The sequence below is a fragment of the Leuresthes tenuis genome, unplaced genomic scaffold (genome assembly GCF_036924035.1).
Source record: "Leuresthes tenuis unplaced genomic scaffold, fLeuTen1.0.hap1 SCAF_4, whole genome shotgun sequence".
NCBI lineage: Eukaryota > Metazoa > Chordata > Actinopteri > Atheriniformes > Atherinopsidae > Leuresthes > Leuresthes tenuis.
This window is the reverse complement of record NW_027325358.1, coordinates 3,896,362-3,910,207: the sequence shown is the minus strand read 5'-3', so window position 1 is coordinate 3,910,207 and position 13,846 is coordinate 3,896,362. Positions and strand designations below refer to the sequence as shown.

Here is a 13,846-nt window from a genome sequence, read left to right as displayed (position 1 = left end):
TTTACTTTATGCATGTTAATCCTTTTTTATGGGTATTTTGCCTTTATTTGATAGTCAGTGTTGATAATAAGGAAATGGCCCGGCTCAGGAAATTGGTGCCCGTGTGGCATTCACCCAACCCGTCAGCTATCAGGTTTCTCCATTTATTTATGTAAATAAGAGTATTTTTAGCCACCAGTCAAGGAAGTGACAGTAAACGGTGCAGCAGGTGAGCTTCACTGTACCAAGTTTGCCGTGCGGATGTAAATTGAAGCACTTTTATTCAAGAAGCTGCCATAAATGACAAATCCAGACAGTGACAACATTATTTAATCATTGATTCACACTCCAGTCTTTTCTTATGAGCGTCTCACATCAAATAACAAACCAAACTCCTGTTTAATCAGTGTGTTGATTAGGAGGAAAACAGCTGAAAGATCATCAGATTGGGTCTTATTATTATGCAGTTATGGCAATTAACAGTGTGTTGTCTCTTTATTAAGGCTGTGGTGTGTTTTTTCTCAATGTTTGATATTATTTACTATCTCAATATCATCATATGTATACTGTCAACTCTATATTTTATTTTTTTATATCAGAGATACCATCAGCACTGATAAATAGCAGCACTCTTAAAGGGGAACTCTGGTATTTTTAAACCTGGACCTTATTTCTGGCATGAAATACGTTCATCTACTCACCGAGAACAGTTTGGTGAAAGTCGGCGTCCTTCGGAAGATATTTAGATTCCTCGAGATCCATATAACGGAGTGAATGGGGCTTAGAGGATGCAGCCTCTAAATAAGGCATTATCTGTCTTTATTTCACCAATACTTTAAGAAGAATGAATGAATGAACGTGTGCTATAGCTCTGTTAGCTCATAGCTGCTGTTATGTGGCTACTTGCAGCTATAGGAGAGCTAACGGAGGGATTTCTACACAGGCACTCTACTGGGACCACTTCATCCACACGCCCCCCTGCAGCACAGTTTATTCACTCCGTGCTCTGTGACAGTCGGCTAACTTCACACAGAGTTTGCTGCTGATAGTTTTGTGCAACATGGCAGGATATTTATCAGATTTTGACAATGTGAACGACGACTTTGAGTAAGATGGACGTTCTTACCGGAGTGAATAAACTGTGCTGCAGGGGGGCGGGTGGATGAAGTGGTCCCAGTAGAGTGCCTTTGTGGAACGGCCACCACTGCAGCACAGCTCATTCACTCCGGTAAGAACGTCCATCGTACTCAAAGTCATCGTCCACGTTGTCAAAATCTGATAAATATCCTGCCATGTTGCACAAAACTATCAGCAGCAAACTCTGTGTGAAGTTAGCCGACTGTCACAGAGCACGGAGTGAATAAACTGTGCTGCAGGGGGGGCGTCGATTACGTCATCTCAGTAGACGAGTGTGTAGAAAGTCCTCTATAAGCCCCCCCGATAGCCACCAATAACAACAACACAGCAGCTATGAGCTAACAGAGCTATAGCACACGTTCATTCATTCATTCTTCTTAAAGTATTGGTGAAATAAAGACAGATAATGCCTTATTTAGAGGCTGCATCCTCTAAGCCCCGTTCACTCCGTTATATGGATCTCCAGTTATCTAAATATCTTCCGAAGGACGCCGACTTTCACCAAACTGTTCTCGGTGAGTAGATGAACGTATTTCATGCCAGAAATAAGGTCCAGGTTTAAAAACACCGGAGTTCCCCTTTAAGTTTTATTAATAATGTAATCGACTTATTTGTACAGCTAGAAAACACATTCATGTAAATGAATAATCATTTGAGCAGTAGAAACTTCTAAGATAATTAATTTTTCTCTCTTTTCTTCCTCCACAGGCCGACTGTCGCTCCAGAGAATACCTCCGCAAACACTTCCCAGCTGCTGATGCAGAAGTCCTAGAATGATGTAAGTGACAAAATATTCAGCTTTCACATGTGGGTCGTCACAGCTACACACCGACACACACAACCGTAGTAAAAACATTGTCACTGGAGTGATTTTCCACTCCTAAAATGAGCGTAAAAGCCACAGCAAGTGACTCATCGAGGAAACTCCCCAAATCCCAAAGTAAAGGGCAGCCTGTTGGTAGAGAAGCTAATCACGCTAATCTAATTAGCTGATTAAGCCAAGCAAATTTATCATGGAGGATAAACAGAAGACAGAGGGGTCTTCGGAAATAAGAAATGAATCTTTCTTTGTGCCGTAGGAGGAAGTGGAGGGTTATAACCAATGAGTGCTTGAGTGCTTTAGTCCTCATCGACAGTGAGGTCAGAGGTCAGCAGTCCGAGGCTGAACCTGTTCGGCGTGACGTAAACAACTCCATTCTGCTGCAGCAGAGGAGTTAAGAGTTTAAGAGCCTTTGACAGTTTCTCTGCATTTTCAGAGGGGTGTGGAAGGGGCAGAGGCGATCCGAGGACTCCTCGGGTTAAGCAGGGATACATAGGCAGTGAGAGCAAGAGAAAAACCTTTGATCCTGTGATCCTCATCTGAAATAACAGGCCGCGCTGCTGAGCTTGACCCTGCCATCCTAATTACAGATGAAGGCTGCAGACCATTAGCACACTCCGATGCTTCAAAAACATAATCATCACTCAGTTTCACTCTCCAAACTCAAGTATCTTCATACGTGCACAGAATCAAACCTTCGGGATTGAAATGGAGATGCTCGAGTGAGCTAACACTCACAGGTTAGCTAGGCACGTGGGATTGTGTGCACTTTCATGTCCCTCGGCACCTGTCTTGGTAACATAATGGGATGTCCATGCGCATCCGCTCTGAAGCTGCCTGATGCAGTGAATCCTCTGAGCACGCTCCGTGCTTTGATCAGCCTCTCTACAAAGAGACTGAGACAGGGAGAGAGGCTTTGTGCTGAGTCAGCAGGGCTGTAGCAGGTACCTCTGGGCCATAACCGAGCTTTTACCCTCACACTCGCTCAACGGACTGCAGGCACATTGAACCTCTGCAGCTTGAGCTCGTGGGGTATGAGCTTCAGGCTTCAATTTACATTATAGTAGGACTGGTATATCAGTGTATAAATGGCTGAAAATTTGGTGAAAACGTCACTAATCCAGACACCCCAAGAAAACAAGTAGATTCTCCAATTCTGTGGGGATTAAAGCCGTAGAATAAGAAGGATCTGTTAGGATTTGGAAGTGTGCACCATGTGGTAATTAACTCAAACAATGCTTAAGAAACTCTTTAGCAATAGTTCTTCAGGCTTTTCTGTGGATATTTTCTGCTTTTTCACTCATTTTCAGTCCAGTCCTTGTACCTGAACATTTTCAGAGAATATGTTCAGCCACTTAACTCTGACCTATGAATCATTCAAGCAGAAAAAAAGGCTCCAAACTCAAAGGATGAACCAGTGTTGTGTCGACACAGAACAGACAACAAAGAAGCCATTTTAAATTGGATCTTTAGGCACTTTGTCACAAAGACACATAATTTGTTCCCATTTCTTTAGTTGCATCTATGAAAAACAGCAAAGAAAACACAGTTTGACAGACAGAAAATAGGATTTCTGCAGCAACAAGGTGATTCCCAAAGAGCTATTAGCTGAAAACTTGGCATATCTCAGCATGGTGTGCAGTGTGTCCTTAAAACATTTGAGGAAACTGGACAAGTGGAGGACAAAAGAAGAAGTGTCAGGCCTAAAAAACTATCTACAGCAGATGAACAGAATCTGAAAGTGATGTCCTTAAGAAAGAGGAAAAAATCCAGCTGTGACCTGACAGGACCTGAGAGATGCATCTGGACCTTCAGCTGATCCATCTACTGTTGGCCCAAGCCTCATCAGAAATGGTCTCCATGGAAGGGTGGCTGTCAAGAAGCCGTTCTTAAGGAAGGGAAACAGGGAAAAAAGGCTGAGCTGTGCCAAATGACACAAGAAGTGGACTGAAAATCAGTGGCAACAGGTCTTATGGAGGGATGAATCCTCCCCAGAGCCCGGACCTCAACATTATTGAAGCAGTGTGGGATCATCTGACAGAGAACGGAACAAAAGGCAGCCCACATCCAAAGAAGAGCTTTGGGATGTCCTTCAAGAAGCCTGGAGAACTATTCCTGAAGACTCCTTAAAGAAATGACAGAAAGCTTGTCTCAGAGGGTTCAGGCTGTGTTGGAGAATAAAGGAGCTCAGACCAGATATTTAAGCTTTGCACTTCAGAAACTAGTTTATTTATCTGCCAAATGTACCATTAATTACTATCTAACCAGTGTAGTTCAGAACTGAGACTCATTTTGAAGACATACTGTTAAACTCTTTTGGCTCTTTCTGATTTCAGACTCTTGTAAAGGCAGACAGAAGCTGAGGATCCGCTGTCACCTGTAAAACATCTGGCCGAACTCACTGGAGCAGATGTGCCTCGACAGCAGACTGTGGAGAATGTGTTTCCATGTGCACATTTTTTAAAGTTTTTCTTGGATAGAGGGCAGAAAGAGGCAGGTGATATACACCAAAGATCCTCAGGCTGGGACTGAAACCCTGACCTGCTGCAAGAATTATTTTTTTATTTCCAATAAAAACAAAACATTGCTAAAACAAAGGCGTTGCTTGCCTGAGGTGGAAACATTGTGTCGCTAACACAAAAATCTCTAAATCAACGAAAAGGCCGACAGTTAATTCTAAAGTGTGTAATTAAACTATATATGTGTTGTGTTCTGATTATAATTCCTCTGGAATACCGACGCCTTTTCCTTAAATTATGCCAAATGGAAACAATTCAGCTTCAATTATGGAGGCTGGTTCAGTGGACTTCATGCTGGTGTACAAACTCTGCTGCCCTTTGCGAAATGCTCCTGAAATGTCATGGAGGATGCTGGAGAGGCAGTTGGCCCAAGGTTGGGCCGATGAGCTCTGCTGGGAGCAGCCGCGCTCATTAAAATCTTATGGAGCCACAAGGACGCGACTTGTTGCTGGAGGTATAATTCAGTGAGTGTGTTAACCGGAGGGCTGAGCTGCAGCAGTTTCACCTTCCATCACTGTCAGCGGGACTTTTTTACTCATTTCATTTTGGGAGGAAACTTTGTTGTCTTGGTCTGTGTGTGTCCAGGCTGCATAAGTCTGGCCCAGCATGCTCTGATTGATAAAAATGCTTCATCGGATGCTAAATTTATGCAATTTTTTATTAGAAACTGCTTTAGTTCTTGTGGATCGTTTCAGTTTTTGCTTCTATGTTTATGCATTTAGCACTTTTATCCAAAGCGACTGACAGAAAGGGTAAGGGGGTCTTGCCTAAGGACTCCTACTGGAGACAGTACCTTTCATGGAGGGGATTTGAACCCAGATCTCCGTGGCAATCATACCACTACACTATCCAGCCCCACTGGTCAGTTCTGCTTCAGCTTCTGGTCAGTTTCTCAGTTTCTCTCCTGCGACCTGTCAGGATATCTCGAGTTCCTCGGTTGTCTCGACTCGTCACTTGATCACCATGTTGCCACTTGTTCCCTGGACTCGTTACTCACCTGTATCCATTCACCTTTTCACCCTGCATTTTCAGAGGGGCGTGGAAGCTGAGTGAAGCCGACACCCCACCCACGTAAGAAATTCCAGCAAATAGACTAAATGATTCGTGCTCCATAAAAATGTTTCATCAGATTCTAAATTTATGCAATTTTTTATTAGAAAGTGTCACGGAACGATGGGAAGGTAGGACCCAGATGCAGCTCTCTTGGTTCAAAAACAAAGTTTATTCCACAAAAACGGGGAGCAATAGCGGGAACAAAAGGCGCGGCAGAGCCGGATCAAAAATACTCAACGTGGAAAAAGGACTATGACAAAAAACCAAGACTGTGAGATGCAAAACAAGACTATGGTAACAAAAACTATGACTAAGACAAAACAAGACTATGGTAACAAAAACTATGACTAAGACAAAACAAAACTATGGTAACAAAAACTATGACTAAGACAAAACAAGACTATGGTAACAAAAACTATGACTAAGACAAAACAAGACTATGGTAACAAAAACTATGACTAAGACAAAACAAGACTATGGTAACAAAAACTATGACTAAGACAAAACAAAACTATGGTAACAAAAACTATGACTAAGACAAAACAAGACTATGGTAACAAAAACTATGACTAAGACAAAACAAAACTATGGTAACAAAAACTATGAATAAGACAAAACAAAACTATGAGGCATAACCAAACTTATCTGTCTGTGGCGAAGCATGGAGGGATAGTGAGGATTCTGCCGTGACTGAAAGGAAACCAGGAAGCTAAATACTGTGAAGGGAGTGATCAGTGAGAACAGGTGATGTGAGTGAACAGGGGAAAAACATGGCTAGAACCAAACATGATCAAACCTAAACTGTGACATAGACTGACAGAGCAGACTGTGACAGAAACTGCTTTAGTTCTGGTGGATCGTTTCAGTTTTTTCTCAGTTTCTCTCCTGCGACCTGTCAGGATATCTCGAGTTCCTCGGTTGTCTCGACTCGTCACTTGATCACCATGTTGTTCCCTGGACTCGTTACTCACCTGTATCCATTCACCTTTTCACCCTGCATTTTCAGAGGGGCGTGGAAGCTGAGTGAAGCCGACACCCCGCCCACGTAAGAAATTCCAGCAAATAGATTGAATGATCCGTTTGTGCCGTTAAAACCGTGATTGTGCTGCTTTGATTTATAAAATATATAATTTGCTTTCAGGCCATCACTGACTTGCTAAATTCTGTTATCCGCTGTTGTAAAATGTGTGCCTTCTTATATTTATATGTATTTATCAGACGCTTTTATCCAAAGCGACTTACAAATGAAGATATAACAGCTATATAAGAGATATATTGTTTTTCACTTTATTTCTCAATAAAGATGATGAAAAATAATTTTTTTTCTCATTTAAAGAAATGTGCTTTAGATGGAAATGTCAACTAAGTCACTAATATATTTACAGTGTCATCAGGAATGGCTCCACCCATTCACTGACCCCCACCACAGTGAGGGTTGAGCAGAAGTAATAAACAGTATTACTCTATTTTATCCTTTTTCCAACCCTCTGTAAAATTAGATTGTTGTACAAGAGAAGCAAACTAATAATGCTGAGGTTTTAGATAAAACTCAGCCCCAGATTAGCAGAGCCATTTGCATTACATATATATTTCTGTAAAATATATCGGCCGAAACTATAATTCATAATATTTCAGAAACCAAACGACAGTTTTAACATCACAAACCTGCACAGACAAAGCACTAAAAAAGTAGACCACTCTGGTTTGTTTTGGAGCAACATGGGGGGGGGGGGGGGGGGGGGGGGTGACCTTTGGATGACCTAAAAGAAATTCCTAATATCTCAGAAACGAAAGCAGCACAAACAACAATTTTAACGGCACAAACGGAGCCCTAACCATTCAATCTGTTTGCTTTACATGGGTGGGGTGTCAGCTGCACTCAGCTGGGTGTGGACCGGGTCTGAGGACGCCTCGGGTGAAGCAGAGCCAGTAAAGAGAAGAGAAAAACCTTTGATCCTGTGATTCTCATCTGAAATAACAGGCTGCGCTGCTGAGCTTGACCCTGACACCCATCCCAGCATATTTACTTGGTTTTCATTGTTCTCTGTCAGAGGCTCAGTGCAGCTCTGGGTCTTCCTCCTGCCACTGTGGACTGTGATAAAACTGTCTTGTTTCTGGTTCTGGTTTAGTTTTGACACAGGTTCACCCTGCTCTGTTTTTATATCTCTCTCGGTTCTCATTTGCCAGTTCATTGATCCTCTCTCCGTTCCATTGTCAGTCAGTCCTTTTAGTTTAGTTTGTTCATTCTTTTGCTCCTGTTTTTCACATAAAGCCTGAGTTCATCTTCATCTTCCTCAGCCCTGCATTTGGGTCCAATCTCACAACGTTTACTCACAGAAACAGCAAAAGGAACTCCGACAACTCAACTTATTTGTTGGGACATATACTGATAAGTCGGTGGTGTATTAGCACCGCAGAAAAGGCTGAATGCAACAATTCAAAAGCTACTTAACAAGTATTTTTTGTCGCTGGGTTACAGATTTGAACCTTTAATGTGGGAGAAATATAAGATGCTTAGTTTTGGTTAAAGATGAGCATCGTTACGAGTTAAAACAAATCATGTGTGGCTCCAGCAGGTCCTGCAGGACTGTAGCCTCCGGCTGTGTTGAGCAGACTGACCCAGACTGTGAAGCGAAACTTCTTTCGGCGGCTCTGCCTCCGTCGGACATTAAATAAAACATGTTCAGGTGACTCGGGGGCACAGAGCTTCTCTGCCCCTCTTTTCTTCACATTTCACCGCAGAACTTTGGGCATCCATTGTCAGAAATTCTGTTTCTGTGAATAAAAGAATTGATTCTGTTTGTTTTCACGTGTAAACACATTTTCCCGAGGTTTTTGCACGTCTTTTCAGAGCAGCTGAGGTGGTGGAGTGACCCACTCTAAGTCCTCTCCACCCCTCTTTTCTGTGGGTTTTGACTCTTTTAAGATATGTATCGACAGAGCATAAAGTACCCAGCTTGAAAGTTCACTCTACAACACACCAAACTGATTACTTTATTCTCAGATAAATGAATTTCCCTCATCTTTAGTTGAGCTGTAGACAGTTTGTCCCGACCCCTCAAAATCCTCTGGTTCTGTCCTCGATGTTGAATGAATTAATGAATTTATTTCAGACAATTATCACAAAAAAGGTTGGTAAACAGTATTTACAAAAAGAACAATCCCAAACTACCAGTATTAGCTCAACATCGCATTACATATTCATAGAAACTAATAATATAAACAAAATTTCCAATTGAATAAACATGTAAGTATTTATACCTTCAGATATGACTTTAATTAATGCAAAACTTATTTATTCATACCCCTTCTCCCTCTAATTGCCCTTATAGTAACCTTCCTGTTTGATTTCTATGCTTTTATCCAAAATTCATAAATAAATACATATATATATTTATATATTTATATATACATGCATGTTGGGATTCTTTCTTTACTTGTTGGTGCATTTTTAAATCTCAATTCTACCTTCATAAAGACATCTAAACTTGTAACATTTCAAGCCACAGTCACCTTAAATCAAATGGTGCTCTAAACTAATTTCATAGTGCCTTGTATCTATAGATTATACACATCTGGATATATCTTTGCAACACACTGACTCGAGCTTTAAGGCAGCAGTTAATGTGTTTTATGGAGTTTCTGTACATTCGGTTATGTTTTGTTGGCTCTCTCTGTAAGCAGTTAACCCTTAAAAGCTCATCTCTGTTCATTAGGATTACAGATTCAGTATTTAGGGATATGATTGTGCAAAGTTGTGTCTGCAGCTCACCTCGTCTCTGTGAGGATCTGACAAGGCAGACATGATTATCATCAAAAGTTGGAAGTTGTGATTCTTCAAGAAGGAAAGAAAATCAAGGTTTTAAATCCAGATGTTGTGCTCCTTTTTAAGGCTGGAAGCTTTGTGTATTTACACAGATGTGACGGGTAGGGTTGGATATCAGGCTCTTTATCTTTAATGGAATAATGTTGGTATGAACCAAACCCATTCATGATCTAAACTGTGACAAACTTCGATGGAATCCCTGAGAGCAGAGTTTTGAAACAGAGTGAAACTGCAGCCCAGTGGTGCATTTAATTCAATCTCAGAAGTTTGGATTTCCAAATTCCTGAAAGTAAAGTTCAGCCAGAATGCCCTGTGAAGTCAGATTTCCACTTCAAAGAGGTGGAGGATCCTCGCCAGCCCCGACCTCATAATCCAGCATGGCTGCCTCACACATGAAAAAGTGATGAAAGCTGCAGTAGAAATCCGTTTATTAGCACTTCTCTCTGTCTTATTAAATCAGTAACACACATAATACTGTCCAGCGTCTATCACTGAACAAAGTCACATAGTTTGAATGTCTTTGTATCATTTCTGGGTGGCTTTATATTTCCCTGCCCTGTTTACCTTAAGAACATGAGCCAGACATGTTTAATTTGATGTTGAAATCAAAGGTGGAAATGAGATGATGCCATTTTTCTTAGTTTAAACCCCCCCACAGACATCTCCTCCATCCCTTTTTCTTGATAGGCTCATTTCATTATCTCATTAAACTATAAATCTGCTTCACATAATGGCCAATGCTGCTCATCTTCTGCATCACATAGAGCTCAGACAGCGAAGTGTCACAGTTCATCCGTCCTGTCTCCCCTCTTATCCCTCTGCCTCAGTTATTTTCCACTCACCTGTCAGCCACTCCAACCTAATCAGTCCAACCACACTCACCTGCAAGCTCGGCTGCAGCTCATCAGCCCTGCATATGAGCCTCTCCAGCACTCCACCTTTGCCAGATTGTTCTACTGCATCCATGCAAGACTTTCCAGCCTCTCCTCGCCTGCCTCCTGGTGAACTTACCTGCCTTATTTCCCCGACCAAGTGCCCTGCCTCATGCTCTCCTGGCTCCGCCTCCTCTGCATCATCGGCTGACTCTTCTGGCTCTGGACACCTCGTCTCCCGTAAGCCCCTTCCCTTTACTACTATGGCTGCTAAAGAACTGTTTGCCCATTGTCCTCGTCTGCTCATGCTCCTGTTTTGCTGGTATGAAAGTAAGTCATAACCAGCTGTTCCTGATTTCCAGAGTGCTGCTTTTGGGTCAACAAGTGTGTTCAGTCAGAGGCTTCATCAGCCCGGCTGTAGCAGGTAATTCCTGCATCAGTGACTAATAACTGAACTGTTTTGATTCTTTTATGCTACAAAAACAATTTCCCGTTTTGGGATTAATGAAGATTTATTCGATTGAATTATTGCTCCCTCGTTTGCTCAAAGTTGCACCAGTTCTGCTTAATTTCTTTGTACATATTTATCTCCCTCTAATCTGATCTCACTCCTCTTTTATCTGCCAGTTGGGTTAAATCTCTGGCACATTCATCTGTTTTGCTCAGATCTTAACAGACGGAGGCATCGGTGCCTTTTTGACTGGTGAAAGACACCCTTCGGCTAATATTTCTTTTAAATGCGTGACTCCCTGGCATTTCTTGGTATCCAAGTCTTCCATCTGTTTGCTTTCCTTGATTACTTGACTGTGGGCCGCCTTGATGTGCGTTTCCCTTTCTGTATCCCTCCCAGTGGAGAGACTTGCTCAGTGAGCCTGAGGCAGCTGCAGGCAACGAGCTGAGCCGGCACTGTACAGTAACAGCATATGTATGTGTCTGTTATCAGTGTGTATCGAAGTGGGGCATTTGGCGAGATGATGGGCGGTAGATGGCTAAAAGGTCAGGGAATGTAAGGTGGTTTGTGGGTGCTTGCATGCAGATTTAGAGGGTTGGGAGTGGAGTTGATGGGTAGGGAGATGTATCTAGAAATGTTCCTACATTCTGTCATCTGTTTCCATGCCACAAGAGATACAAAATGCAAAGGAAAGAGAAGAAAAAGGTGACATAAAGAGCACATGTTACACATTTTGTAAAGAAAACCCTTAAAGACTACCTCCCTTTGAAGGAAAAGCTGAAAATGATGTCAGGTGAGTTCTAACGGAGAAAAGCTTCTGCAGATGGAGGAAAAGACCCTCCCCTCTGGCTTTGTCTTCCCCTCTGTGTTTATCCTCCCTCCTGTCCGTCTGATGCAGTGGAGGGGAAGCCGCATCTATTTCATCATGCCTGTTCTCACATAGGAAAAACCCTCGGCGTCGCATCTTGAGCTGCCTCTGCTACAACATAGCCTCACGCCGCTCAAGTGCTGATGAATTGCAACCACCTGCCTCATTTTTCACCGTCTCATTGTCAAACACACTGACACAAAACCCCTGCGAGCTCCTCTCTGATAACAAGAACAATCGCTGAGCCCCAGGAATGAGAGAAGGAATGATGGGGAGGACAAACGGGTCGGTACATAAGTAGAGGAACGGTAAAGAAATAATAGGAGTTACACATTATTTGATTTAGTTTATAAGGTAAAGACACGAGGAGCAAGAACTTTTATTTTAAAGGGAAAAAGGTTAAAACGTGCTAAATTATACATAGTCATGAGAATTGTAACGTTTATTAATTTAACAAAAACTGAGCTAAAATGTAGAAGCAGTGTGTGGAAAAACTAAGTGAACCCCTGATCCAGCAGCAGTGAGCTGCAGTGATGGTTTCCTGTGTGACGTTATCAGTCTCTCTCATGGTTCTGGAGGAATCTCGGCCACTCTTCTCTCCAGCGTTGCTTCAGCTCATTGAGGTTTGCAGCATTGGTTTCTGCACAGCTCTCTTAAGGTCCCACCACAGCATCTCAGTCAGGCTGAGGTCTGGACTCTGACTGGACCATTGCAACACCTTGATTCTTTTCTTTTTCACACATTCTGCTGTAGATCTGCTGCTGTGTTTGGGATCTTTGTCCTGTTGATGAGCCAGTTTCAGCCCAGCTTTAGCTGGGGGACAGATGGCCTCACATTTGACTCTAGAATACTTTGGTATCCAGAGGAGTTCATGGTGGACTCAATGCCTGCAAGGTGCCCAGGTCCTGTGGCTGCAGAACCAGCCCAGATCATCAGCCCTCCACCACCGTGCTTGACAGCTGGTATGAGGTGTTGGTGCTGATATGCTGTGTTTGGTTTCCTCCAAACGTGCTGCTGTGCATTAGGACCAAACATCTCCACTTTGCTCTGGTCTGTCCAAAGGACATTGTTCCAGAAGTCTTGAGCTTTGTTCAGATGCAGCTTTGCAAACCTAAGCTGTGCTGCCATGTTCTTTTTAGAGAGAAGAGGCTTTCTCCTGCAGCCCTTCCAAACAAGCCATCCTTGTTCAGTCTTTTTCTAACTGTGCTGTCATGACCTTTAACCTTTAACATGCTAACTGAGGCCTGTAGAGTCTGAGATGTAGCTCTGGGCTTCTTCACCTTGGGGTGAACTTGCTGGGACGTCCACTCCTGGGAAGATTGACAGCTGTCCTGAATGTTTTCCACTTGTGAATAATCTTTCTCTCTGTAGAATGATGGACTCCAGATAGTCTGGAAATGGCCTTATAACCCTTCCCAGACTGATGGGCAGCAGCAGCTGCTTCTCTAAGGTCATTGCTGATGTCTTTCCTCCTTGGCATCATGTTAACACACACCTGAAAACTGACAGAACTCCTGCTTTTATAGATCATTGATGATCAGTTAATCGGTGTGTTTGATTTGCAGCGGGCTGCTACTTACCCTTTTAATGCCTATGGAAGCAGGAAGGGTTCACTTACTTCTTACTTTTTTACTTAGTTTTGTGGAAAAAATACTCTAAAACTGTCATGTGTTGTTTTTCAGATTGTTTTTACCTACTTTTCAGGTAATTTGTTCATCGTTTACACATAAAACCTCATAATTGGAGGCGGATGTGCTGTCTTTTTCACATGACTGCAGTTTCAGGATAACAGCTGTATTGTTGTGGCTTCAGGAGGATTTCAGTCACACTGTGGAGTCTCTTAAGCTGCTCATCAGTCGTGGATTTTGACGGAGTCACTGCAGGAGAAAACTAACAAGCAGCAGCTTAGCTACCTATTTCCCATCTAAGTCCCCACTGCTACATTTCCTGCAGCCATGTAACTGTAAGTCCCACACTGTGGTGGTTGTGTTGAAGGGGTTGAGTCACGCCATAGATTCATTCAGGGCACTGCTGTGTTCACAAGACTGCAGTACAGCAGGAGGGCGGTCTGGATATGACGCAAAGAAAGACGAGTTCATCAGTTTTTCTTTCCTGTCATTTTGCTTTGACCTTCTCCCGAGGCTTTTTGTCTGCTGGTGAATGATGTCAGTGAGAAGGAGTCATACATGACCTGCAGCTTTGTGCACTGGTGATATGAAAGGTCTGCTTTCTTTGTTTTTTAGGAAAAAGTTATTCAGCTTTTCTCCTCCTGCCTTAGAGTATCTATAGAGAGTATCAAAGAGCTCAGACTTGGTCAACAA

At 42.6% G+C, this 13,846-nt stretch overlaps 1 protein-coding gene across 2 annotated transcripts in view; it reads left to right on the top strand.

The window, feature by feature from the left end:
- LOC140304940 (endonuclease V-like) overlaps nt 1-13,846 on the top strand; it is a 73,823-nt gene that overhangs the window by 34,426 nt on the left and 25,551 nt on the right. Inside the window, exons 8-9 of one of the 2 annotated variants that reach the window (XM_072383731.1) lie at nt 1,825-1,894; nt 4,273-5,002. In XM_072383731.1, coding sequence (XP_072239832.1) covers nt 1,825-1,893 — 69 coding nt within the window. In that variant the 3' untranslated portion in view covers nt 1,894; nt 4,273-5,002. Of the gene's footprint in view, nt 1-1,824; nt 1,895-4,272; nt 5,003-13,846 lie in introns of those variants that run through there. The other variant, XM_072383730.1, reaches the window with a different exon arrangement.